Genomic DNA, 12,355 nt, shown 5'->3' with positions numbered 1-12,355 from the left:
TCCACTCTCTCTGAAAAGCAATGGAAAAAATATCCTCAGTTGAAGATTAACAAAAAAGAAAGAAAGAAACAGCCCTAGAAACCAGAGCTCATATGAAAAATTCACATCAAAAGAAAGAACGCCTCCATATGGGAAGAAAGGGACGCATTTTTAAGAATTTCCTAAGTCAAGCCCCATTACAAGCACTATTTTCTGCACATCTGGCTTTGAAGAAAGCGGCGTACAAAAAGCACCCGGCAGTGAGGTGGTATTTTATCCTCGGAAGGGCGTATTTCCATCTCCTACTGAGACCTGGGGAGATACTTATGAGCAATATAACTAACATCGAAACTAAAAAGTAGCACCAACAGGAGCCACAGAAACTGCACAGAAAGTTGTAAGAAAAATACCGAAATATCACAGGAGGCCTTCCGTTCTTGTGTTTCACAAAGATGCCCTCCAGACAGGCTCCGATGGAAATGTCGCTGCCCTGGCTATCCTGGAAGGAGAAGGACACACTCAGGCGGCAGGTGCACAGCAGCCACAACTGCACCCCATTCCCTGAACCTGTTTCCCAGACATGAAATTCTCGGAAGACTCACAGGATAACTATTCTGAAGGGGGAAAGTCTGAAAGTTATGAATGTGTCATCTTGTAAGCATATGTGGATATAAGAGATGGACCCCTTAAGGAACTCTCTCTCAAGAGCATTCAGAGAGCCCTAGCTGGTTTGGCTCAATGGATAGAGCGTCAGCCTGCGGACTGAAGGGTCCCAGGTTCGATTCCGGCCAAGGGCATATGCCTGGGTTGCGGGCTCGATCCCCAGTAGGGGGCGTGCAGGAGGCAGCCAATCAATGATTCTCTCTCATCATTGATGTTTCTATCTCCCTCTCCCTCTCCCTTCCTCTCTAAAATCAATAAAATATATTTTTTGAAAAAAGAGCATTCAGAGAACTGCAAATCAGGAATATGTTTGCTGCGTCACCTTGGCCACAAGGACCTCAGCTTTGAAATGTCCAGAACTTTGCACGATGTTGGCCTTCGCACAGCAGGCCACCCTGGGCTTTCCCCGCGATCCTCCATCCTCCGGGAATCGCTGAGACTAATTTTGGAAAGCCCCGGCCTCCGTGTCCCACTTACCTTCGCAGGGTAGCTCTCTTCTCCGTAGCCTTCCATCCTCTCCACCTCCTGCATGTACAGCATTTCCGCCTCAGGAGCTGCGAGCCCTCTGCAACCCAAACGATGTCAGTGAGATTAGCCACAAAACTAAAAACAAACAAACAAAACCACGGAGCTTTTCTAAAACACTACATATGGATTTGGCCTAAAACAGTATAAACATTTCAAGTTTCTAAGCATCTGCCATCGGTTATATCAATCCAATATTTACTGAAAATTGGCTACATGCAAAGCACGGTGCGGCACACTGAGGTTAGTTATGGAAGATCCTCTCCCTGCGCTTTAGACAGGCGAGGGGAACGCAGGGAATAAGACAACCCCTGAAACATCTTTGGGAAAAGCTAGGATTCTTTCCAAACCACTGAGTAACTGCTTACTATCCAAACTATCAGGGGATACTAAGCATCACGTGCTCAATGCCAAATTACAAAAGTGCGGAAAGTAAGAGTTAGGACAGTGATTCCCAAAGTGGGCGCTACCGCCCCCTGGTGGGCGCTGCAGTGATGGGGGGGCGGTGATGGCCACAGGTGCATTTGTTTCAACTTTTTTTGTATTACCTTTCTATTCTGAGTTCAATAAACAGTTTCATAATTTCAAACTTCAATGTTTCTAATTTACACCTTTCTTTACTATATTTTACGAAAAAGGTAGAAACATTAATACATATATCTTTCTGTTTAATTGCTATTAAAATTTTTAAAAAAATTAATTTCCAGGGGGCGCTGAGTAATATTTTTTCTGGAAAGGGGGCAGTAGGCCAAATAAGTTTGGGAACCACTGAGTTAGGAGGACGGAAATCCTTTTTAGCTCCAGTGACACAATTACAAGGATGGGTAGGTAGGAAGGGGGTGTGGGCAGCGAAAGTGCTCAGCTGCATGGGAACTTGCCTCTCCAGCCTCATCTTCGCTGCTCCCCCACACCTACAGGGCACCCCACACCTCAGCCATCCCCAACTCTGCCTTTCTGTGAATACACCACGTTCCCTCAGGCCCTGGGCCTTTGCACGCACTGATCCCTCTTCCTAGTATACCTGTCACTCACCTGTGCACCTCTCCTTCAAGGTTTGGCCTCTGTACCCATCACTCCTTCTCTGTCACCTGCTGTGATCCCCAAGTCTAGGTCAGACATCCCCGCTCTACACAAACCCACCACATTCTGTGCACATTTCCCACTGCTCCCATATTCCGTTCTGACTATTCTAACTGCCTGCTGGTGGGTTGTCCTGCCTACCCCTTAGACTGCAAGGCAGGAAACACATCCTCTGATGGCAGGGGATTGTCCAACTTATCTCTGTGCCACTACATCTTTTAAGGGGATGCACAAATGAATGACTGAAAGTAACAAAAGACAAGGCGATGTAGGCCTGAGGGATTAATTGTGCTGGGGGGGGCGGGGGCGGGGTGCATGGTTCATTTCGGGCAGAAGGTAAAGCTGGAAAGGCAGGATTTAACCAACTCATAGGAGGCCTTTAATCCCAGGGGCAATGAACTCAGGCTAGTGAAGAGCAAGAACAAGTTCATGAGCATCTGAGAAGGGCGGTGGGGTGGGGAGAAGAGAGAGGAAAGTGATGTTTTAGGAAGATTAATCCTTTGTGAGCGATTGTATGGATTTGAGTGAGGGGAGACCAAAGGTTATTTTTAATGGGAGGGGATGAACAATAGGTTATAATTAGACAGACCTGGGTCCAAATCCCACCTCTACCTCATGTAACTTTGGGCAAGTTATTTAGTCTTTCTGAGCTTGGCTTCCCCAATCTGTAAGGAGATAATAACATTGACTTAAAGAGTGGTTATAAGAATGTAATGCTATATCACATACTTGGAACTGTGCATCTGGTTTAGAATGGAGACCTAGCATTCTCCAGGTGAGGGTTTTTCTTACAACAACGCGTACAGATTTCACAATCCAAGAAAGTCATTGTCTACCCACGACGGTAGGTCAGGGCAGTAAGCACCGTAGCTCTTAGCACAGCTTCCCCGGAGGACAGAGATACAGCTTCCAAAGGTGCAGAGGAGAAAACCCTGAACCTGCTGCATCGCATATGAAAAGAAGCCCCTCCAACCTTGAACTGACCTACACAGGACTCGGTTAGCGCCAAACCTTTCATACTCGGGGTGGAGGATGGGCACCCTTTCAACGTTCTCAGCCTCCTCGTGGGGACAACATGGATAATAGATGAGGTAATATGGTAAGTGCTTGGACCAGCACTCGGCACAGTGAGTGCTATGAAAATGCGGGGACTCTCAGGAGGGGTAGCGGTTGCAGCAGCAGCATCAGCAGCAGCAGCGTTAAGTGCCGAATTTCACTGTGTCAACGCACATTTCAAGTTCAAACAGGCACTGGCTCCATACCATTGCCCTGTCTTATTTTCTTAGCATTACCTGTACTTCTGATGCAGTAAAGCCACTTTTTGGGTTGCTTCTTCCAATACCTTTTCATCCTGTAACCAGCCCTGAAGAAAACACACAGCAGTAAGTATGTACACAAGTCACCCATTTCTCAGGAAGAATCGTTGCTGCTGACTCTACCCAACTCTCGCTGCCATCAGGCAGAAGCAGGGCTGGTAGGAATGCCAGGGAGCTTGGCTTCAGCACGTCATCATGGTCTCCCTAAGGCAGTGGTCAGCAAACTGCGGCTCTCGAGCCACATGTGGCTCTTTGGCCCCTTGAGTGTGGCTCTTCTACAAAATACCATGTGTGGGCGCGCATGTACAGTGCAACTGAAACTTCGTGGCCCATGCGCAGAAGTCGGTATTTTGTGGAAGAGCCACACTCAAGGGGCCAAAGAGCCGCATGTGGCTCGCGAGCCGCAGTTTGCCGACCACTGCAAGGAATTTAGTGGCTTCTGCTCAGGAGCCACACACTCGCCCTGCCTTTTCCATTCAACCTCAGAGCAAGTTCCCACTGGGCTATGTCCGGTGGTAACATCCATGGGCAGGTGCCATCCCTGCACTATGACACCTGTGCCCTCCCGCTGGCCGTGCAGACGCTCAGAAGAGCATCCCTCCCCGGGTGGCCCCAGGGCAGTTTTCCTGCCAAGGGGACCAGTAGTGACTATACCAGAGTAGAAGGCAGTGTCCTCCCATCATCTACTTTTTAAACTGCTGATGAGAAGCCAAATTTATTCAACATAATTCTGTGAGGTTTCAAGCCTTCGGTTAAAAGCAAAACCTCTCGTGGCTCCTCAGAAGCGGGAAACGAATCCCTCTCTTTAGACTCAACGTCCAAACGTAAGACAAATGTCACTGGTGACAGCCCGGTGACTGCAGACCCTCCCGTTTCCGTGGCTTTACCACAACCAAGAAAGGTGTTACAGGAAAAAAACTTACACTTGTGTGTTCATCGGAGGGAACTGATTTTTCAATACTATTCCTGACTGTAGAGGGCCCCTGGGAAGGCATATGGGCATTTCTTTAATAAATTGTCAGCTGAATCCAGGGCGGTAGGAAGAGCCATGTCCTGGATATGCATTTTGCCAAAAAGGCAGAAGTGTTCTCAGCTTGACCTTCACTTTGCCCAGGTGCCTGGGAGTGGGTTTTATTATGTAAATCCAGCCAAGCACCAGGAATGAAGGGCCCACTCAGAACTGACCTTACAAGAATGCAAATAAGCTCCTTTGTCTTGACCTTTGGTGAAACTTCTGGTATTTTGGGGTATATAAAATAAACATGCTGTTTTGGTGCTGGGTCCCTGTCTCTCCAGCAGAAGAGGACAGCAGTCCCACCCAGTCCCAGCTTTTTTCTTCCATCTTTGTGTTCTCTTTCTTTCATATTCTCAATCCCCAGCCACCCCTACTCAATGAACCAGACCACTCTCTAGCCGCACTGGAGACTTCATTTCAGGGAGTATTAAGGGCATGGAAATAAACTGTTTATACAAAGGCCCAATGTCAAAAGGAGTCTTACCACAGGAAATAAGGCAAATTTCTGAAGGAAGTCCTGGGATTCATATTGATCAAAGTCACCAAAATCAGCTATACAAAATGACAAATATTCACATGTCAGTTATGTTTCATTTGCATAGCAACGCATGCTCAACTATACCTGATACGTCGTATGTAGATGGTGTGCTTATGATTCAGAAGTCAAATTTGCATTATAGCTATAAAGTGTATATTTTAAAAATATCGTTCTTAGCCGAAACTGGTTTGGCTCAGTGGATAGAGCGTCGGCCTGCGGACTGAAGGGTCCCGGGTTCGATTCTGGTCGGGGGCATGTACCTGGTTTGCAGGCACATCCCCAGTGGATGTGCAGGAGGCAGCTGATCGATGGTTCTCTCTCATCGATGTTTCTGACTCTCTATCTCTCTCCCTTCCTCTCTGTAAAAAATCAATAAAATATATTAAAAAAATATATATATTGTTCTTAAAGCATTAGTGAGGTGGACTCATGTTTCTTGACTTGGAAAATGCCTATTAATAAAGTGAAAAATAAATTACAAACTGTATGTAATGTGATCTCAACTTTATAATTAAAAATCAAAACTGCCCTATAATCATGTGGGCTTACTTATGCACAGAAAAATGTCAGGAAGAAACCAAAGTGTTCACAGTAGTGATTATACCTCTCGAGAATGGAATCAGATCATCTGAATATGTTACAGCAAGATGTGTTGGTTTAGAAAGTTTTAGCTGTTAAAAATAAATCGATAGTTTGGCAAAAAGTTTATGAAAAACCAGCTCTTAAAACCAAAAATGACATGTAGGAAGAGTCAAAGGACTTTGGAAAGGAATGTGGTTTCATGTGTCAGGCAATTGTCTAGAAATGATAAAGGTTTCCACACCTGCTAATATCTGAAGAATTTTATTAATAATTCTTCCGACTAAATTTCAATTCCCAAGATTAAATGCCAGTTATCATATGAAACAATGCCCATCAGAAGTCTTCCCAAGGTATATATATCCGTGTAAATACATATCGATTGGGCATAGGAAAAATGACAGAATTAAACAACCCAAAAAACTACCTGTGAAAGGCAAACTTGATCTGTTATGACTGGCGATGCTCTGTAATCCAGGAACACTGTTTAGGACAGTGGTTGGCAAACTGCAGCTCGAGAGCCACAAGCGGCTTTTTGGCCCCTTGAGTGTGGCTCTTCCACAAAATACCACGTGCGGACACGCATGTACAGTGCGATTGAAACTTCGTGGCCCATGCGCAGAAGTCGGTATTTTGTGGAAGAGCCACACTCAAGGGGCCAAAGAGCCGATGTGGCTCAGGAGCCGCAGTTTGCCGACCACTGGTTTAGGAAATCAAACAAGTGACGAATGCCTAAAGTAGAAGTGATCATAACCTCATCAACCTCACTGTTGGCTGATCTTTCTTCCTAAAATATTAGCTAGCAGCAAAGCAAGAGAAATACATAGCAGGCAAATGCTCTGTGTGTGTATTTTTTTCCTCTGTTTCTCTGTTGACATATGAGAACATGTTTATCCTTCCAGAAGTCTCCTTTCATTAGAGAACCCAAATTCATTCTTCCCCCAAGGAAGCCCCTTCGGTGACAGAGTAACATTTCACCAACATATTTACACTACTATAGAAAGTCTGTTACTTTAAGGATTCCTTGCTGTTTTCGTTATAACAGTTTTAATCTGATAGGTCAGGTACAGTATCAGGTGTCATCATTTACCTTGAACAGCCAAGCCTGCTAGTTGAATTGCTTGTTCTAATGTACATGGAATGTTTCCTTCCAAGATATCTTTCTTCAGCTGCAGATAATACTGATACCTACAAAAAAATGTCAATTTTATTTTATTTTTTATCTTATTTTTTATTTTATTTTTTTAAAGGGGAGAATGATGATTTTTCTTATTTTTATTTTGTTTAATATATTTTATTGATTTTTTACAGAGAGGAAGGGAGAGGGATAGAGAGTTAGAAACATCGATGAGAGAGAAACATTGATCAGCTGCCTCCTGCACACCCCCTACTGGGGATGTGCCCGCAACCAAGGTACATGCCCTTGACTGGAATCGAACCTGGGACCCTTGAGTCCACAGGCCAACGCTCTATCCACTGAGCCAAACCGGTTAGGGCGAAAATGTCAATTTTTAAAAGTTAACACCAACATTAGCTCCAATTGAGACAATGCATTTTACCATAATTTATTAGAGAAGCATAAACTAGTCAACTGAAACCTTAACCCGGATGGTTTCAAAGAAAGACAAGAACATCCTTGACCGTACCTACACCCATACCTACACACACACACACACAATGTAATCAATTTGTTGAGTTACTTCTCCTTAACTGCAGTTATTTCAAAGCTATAACCATGTAGAAGACAACTGGTCATCTATCTTATGCCCCATAAGACAGTCCCTACATATTGTCCTTGTTAGCTGGAGAGAGACGCCATAGGCAATCTTTACTTTAAAAACTCTGCCTAGTAACTTGGTAACATAAGACTTTGCTTATTCTGGTGGAAGTTCCCTAGCCCTGGAAGATAAACCCAGAAGAAAACGATTCCTGATATTTCCGACCAGGTTTATATTGAAATTTTTTTTGATGAAATCCCTAAAAGCATAGCTGCTAAATGCTTTCTTAATATTCTTGTAAAATGAGTTTACCTATTATTACACTTTCAATATTCGTGGCACTGGTTACCAGCGCAAGCTTTAGTCACGCAGACCTAGGTTGCATTCCAGCTCTCCAATCGAGCATTCTGCAGGAATCTGAGCAAGTCATAATCTATGGGTTAAATTGTCACTGGCAAAGTGGGAATGCTATCATCCCTTCACAAGGTGGAACATATTCAAGGAATATAATTTAAAGCTTTTAGCACAATACTAGAACACAGCTGGCACTCAAGAAACCGTAACTATTATGATTGTTATCAGCAATCATCTACTTTAAGCCAGTCACCAATAGTTCATGTTATCACTTCTCCATTTTGGTAAAGCCCTACAGTGCAGATTTATTCTGCGTCCCGTTTATTTACCCACTTTAACCGGAGATTACTAGTCCCTACTCTGCATCAAGCACTGTTCTAGATGCTGGGGACATGATGTGAAATAAAGATCCACCAACTCTCTGCCAATACGGTCCAGAGAAATAATGCCTTGATAAAGTTTAGCCTGCAAACCTGAATTCAGAACTGTTTAAACCAAGGAATGAAAAAGACTGCACACGTTAATTCTAAAGCAAGCCTTCCATAAACTTGCCCAAAAGCCAAATATGCTGATTAAACAAAAATATCACCTAAAGCCTTATCAACTTGTCAACTTTCTAATATAAAGTATTTTTACACAAAAATATTACATTAATACCTCATGATCTCACTCACTTATGGATAATAAAGAACATTATAAACTGATGAACAAAAATTGATACAGAGACAGAAAAGCATCAGAGACTGTCAAACTACAGCGGGAACGCTGGGAGGGTTGGAGGGGGGAGTAAGAGATCAACCAAAGGACTTGTATGCATGCATATAAGCATAACCAATGGATGCAAGACGGGGGGGGGGGGACATGTGCGGAGGGGGAGAGGTGGCGGGGGAGGGGAGGCTGGGGGAAGGTCAATGGGGAAAAAAGGAGACATGTACTACTATTTGTAATACCTTAAACAATAAAATAAAATTAAATATATATATATTACATTAAATAATTATAATAGATGAGGTGCCTCATTTTGCACAACAGAAATTTTAAATAATGTGCAGCAAGGTAGTTTTCACCTGTTTTTCTTAGGTTAGTAATAGAAGGCTAATGTACACACATTTTTATTTTTATATATTTGTTTTATTATAGAAATTTTGAAAGATATACAGACAATAAGTACAAAAACTCCCATAGCCTTAGCATGCAGCCTCACCAATCGCCAACTTTATGCCTGCCATGTCTCCTCTATGCTCTCCCCTCCCTGACCCCAAGTGTTTTACAGCAAATCCCAGATGTAGCATAGCAACTACAAATACTTCAGTATATATCCCTAAAGGTCAGCTTACACACACACACACACACACTTATAACATTTCCAACAAAATAAATGACTAAAATGCCTTAACACTATCCAATACCCAGTCATGTACAATTTTTGTGACTGCGTCAACAGTCTTTTTACAGTTGCTGTTTTTTAAATCAGGATCCCAACAAAGTCCACAAATTACATTTGATTATTTCTAAATTTCTCTTAATTTTAGAAAAAAATGCCTCCTCTTTATTTTCATGTTACTTATAGACAAAATGATGTGGTTTATCATGTAGAAATTTCCACATTCTCGGTTTGCCTGATTGTATACTCTCATGGGGACATGTGATGTGTTCATCCCTTCTCCTGTGAACTAACTGCTAGACGGAGAGAGCAGTGTTGTCTAACAGAACTTGCTGCGGGGGTGACAATGGTATCTATCTGTGCTGTCAGAGGGCAGCCATTAGCCACACTAATGTGGCGAGTGTGGCTGAGGAATGGGAAAGGCCCCTTAGAGCAGCATGCCTTGCTGAGAGGAGAGCCCGGTTTACACTTCTGCTCCCTGGAAGGTGAATGCAACAGCGAGGTGGTCTCCAGGATCCTTTGGCTCTGAGGTTACGTAGTGAAAGGAAAGAACACGAACACGCTGAGGATGGTGGAACAGTAAGAGACAGAGCATGGATCCTTGAAGACTTGGAGCTGTCCTAGGAGGCCTGCAGGGCTGACCTCCGGACTTCTTTCACGGGAGAAGTCAAAGGTATTAAGGGCTTTTGTTATATATAGCCATACCTAATCCTTACTGATGCAACTTATCAGGCTCTGCTACACCCAATTAATGGGTAATCATACTGGTTGAATCTACAGGGCCTGTTCTCTCTCAGCCCTCCCCACAGCGAATGAAATGCCTTTGTTCAGGTCCACATTCTACACTAAAGCCCAGATTATGGCATGTACATTACTAACTGGTCTCCTGCCTACAGTCTTGCCACCTCTAATCTACCTTGTATGATGGGTGACCTTTGTAATATACAAATTTCATCATTCCATTCTGTTTTAAAAAAATATCTGTCCTCATTGTACCATGATTTTATGACTAAAACACTCCTATTTTTTTAAGCATGGGGGAGGGGGAGGGGCACATCTTAGCCAACATTTTCAGACCTTCAACACCTCCCGCCTCTCCCTCTCCCCCTCCCACGTCACCACCCCACACTGCCACTGGAGTCAAAGAATTGTGAGAACCCTGCTGCATACTTTCTTGAAGAAGGAACACAGATTCTGTGACTAATTTTAATTTTTTTCCCTCCCTCCTTTTGTTGTTAGAAAGGTCAGAAACAAATCAATACACACACTAAAGATGACATCACTACGAGAAGAGTTCACAGCCAGGGTAGAAGTGTTTTCCCCTTAATCACTCCTTTGTGCCCAGTGAAGCCGTAACTCATGCAAACACAGTAAGGCATTCTGACACACCACATACCAGAACCTCCACGTGACACTGTGGCTGAAAATGTGGGGCGGGAGGGCAAAGGCCAGCCTGATCTCCTGACTGCAACCTTCCTTTCACTTTTCCAATCACACGCGGTCATTTCCTGAAAGCAGAGCATGGACTCTCTCACCTGGTGACCTCCTGCTGCAGCTGGGACACGGAAGGCACATAGAACACCACTCCGAAGGAGACGGTGGGCTCCAAGGCGTACTTGTCCAGCTGCTTCTTCAGAGGCTTTTCCAAATCCACCCACCGGCGTTGGTTCTGCTTGTTGTAGTACCAGAGGCTGAAGTACGTGATCTGGAAAGAGGGAAGGTCACTGAAGGAGGCAGAAATGTACAAAAGGGTCTCTCTACTTCAATTGCTCTAATCCATGACCTGGGACCACGTGACAGCCATCTCCTATTGTTTCTAGCAAAACCTGAAGGGGAAAAAAGAAAAGAGTCAAGACCTACCTATAGCTAGGTACTCGTATTCAAGGGAAAAAAGGTGAGAAGTTAATTACTCTTGCAGACTATTTCTTCAACCCTGCACCAAAAAAATGCCTTCATGGCCTAGACAGCAGAATGTAGTGGGTGCTCTGAAATTTTACATACAGTTTTTAACAAAAACCATATGCTAAAAAATATTGAAATACTAAGTGTATCATAATTAATGTTTTATAATAAACATAACTGGGGGTCAACCTAGTAGAATTCTTTTTTTTTTTTAATTGATTTCAGAGAGAGGAAGGGAAAGGAAGAGAGAGGTAGAAACATCGATACCCGGGCTTATGCTCTGACTGGGAATCAAACTGACAACCTTGTAGTGCATGGGATGATGCTCAACCAACTAAGCCACACACCGGCTAGGCTACCTAGTAGAATTCTGAAGAGACAATGCTCATCCAACCTTTCGCTACTCTCAAATTTGGCTTCTATAAATAAACTAGAGGCCTGGTGCACAAATTCGCGCACGGGTGGGGTCCCTCGCCCTGGCCAACGATGGCGGCCTATGGTGGGGGAGACGGCCAGCAGGGGGGAGGGACCATGGGAGGTTGGCTGTGGGAGTGCACTGACCACCAGGGGACAGCTCCTGCATTGAGCATCTGCCCCCTGGTGGTCAGTGCGCATCATAGCAACTGGTTGACCAGTTGTTCCAGTCGTTCGGTCATAACGGTCGCTTAGGCTTTTATATATATAGATAAGTCTGTGTAAGTATTCTAAATTCTAGTAATACTAGTGCAATTGCATAACTGCAACTCCTCTTTGCCTCCAAAAGTTCATTAGATACAAACGTAAAGCAACTGTAGGCCATGGAGATACATTACCTCTCTCTTTTCTCTCTCTCTCTCTCTCTCTCTCTCTCACACACACACACACACACAAAGTTATACCTAAAGCAGTAAAATAACTTGTTATTTTAAGTTATTTAAGTTACCGACAGGTTTTTTTTTTTTTAAATGCCCAAACATTTAGATCTCACTTGCTGTGTAACAAAACTGTTCAGGTAAATCAATACTAGCCCTGGGCATGGTCAACCTGAAAGGGCATTAATGCACTTAAGGGTTGAAAGGACAGCCTCGGGCCACTGCTAATATTTACCTCTTCCCAATCAATTTATGGTCAAGGTCATTACAAAACTCGCTGCTTTGTCCTAGGGTCTACAGAAACACTACCAAATAGAACCTTCTATGATGATGGAAATATTCTCTTACCTGCACTCTCCAATACAGCAGCCACTAGCCACATGTGGCTATTGAGCACTGGGAATGTGGCTAGTGCAGCTGAGGAACTGAATTTTTTAATGCTATTTAATCT

At 43.8% G+C, this 12,355-nt stretch overlaps 1 protein-coding gene across 1 annotated transcript in view; it reads right to left on the bottom strand.

Annotated features, from left to right (window-relative positions):
• The window catches only part of PTPN21 (protein tyrosine phosphatase non-receptor type 21), a 77,803-nt gene that overhangs the window by 39,367 nt on the left and 26,081 nt on the right, over positions 1-12,355 (bottom strand). The window contains exons 3-8 of the mRNA XM_070415318.1: positions 10,687-10,856; positions 6,786-6,883; positions 5,063-5,130; positions 3,540-3,610; positions 1,120-1,207; positions 390-478 (exon numbers count right to left, since the gene is read on the bottom strand). Of these exons, the coding sequence (XP_070271419.1) occupies positions 390-478; positions 1,120-1,207; positions 3,540-3,610; positions 5,063-5,130; positions 6,786-6,883; positions 10,687-10,856 (584 nt within the window). The remainder of the gene's footprint in view (positions 1-389; positions 479-1,119; positions 1,208-3,539; positions 3,611-5,062; positions 5,131-6,785; positions 6,884-10,686; positions 10,857-12,355) is intronic.

Source organism: Myotis yumanensis, unplaced genomic scaffold (assembly GCF_028538775.1).
Source record: "Myotis yumanensis isolate MYYU_CA2020_CCGP unplaced genomic scaffold, mMyoYum1.0.hap1 SCAF_1, whole genome shotgun sequence".
In the NCBI taxonomy this organism is placed as follows: domain Eukaryota; kingdom Metazoa; phylum Chordata; class Mammalia; order Chiroptera; family Vespertilionidae; genus Myotis; species Myotis yumanensis.
Note: the sequence above shows the minus strand (reverse complement) of the source record. Positions and strands in the feature narration are given on the sequence as shown.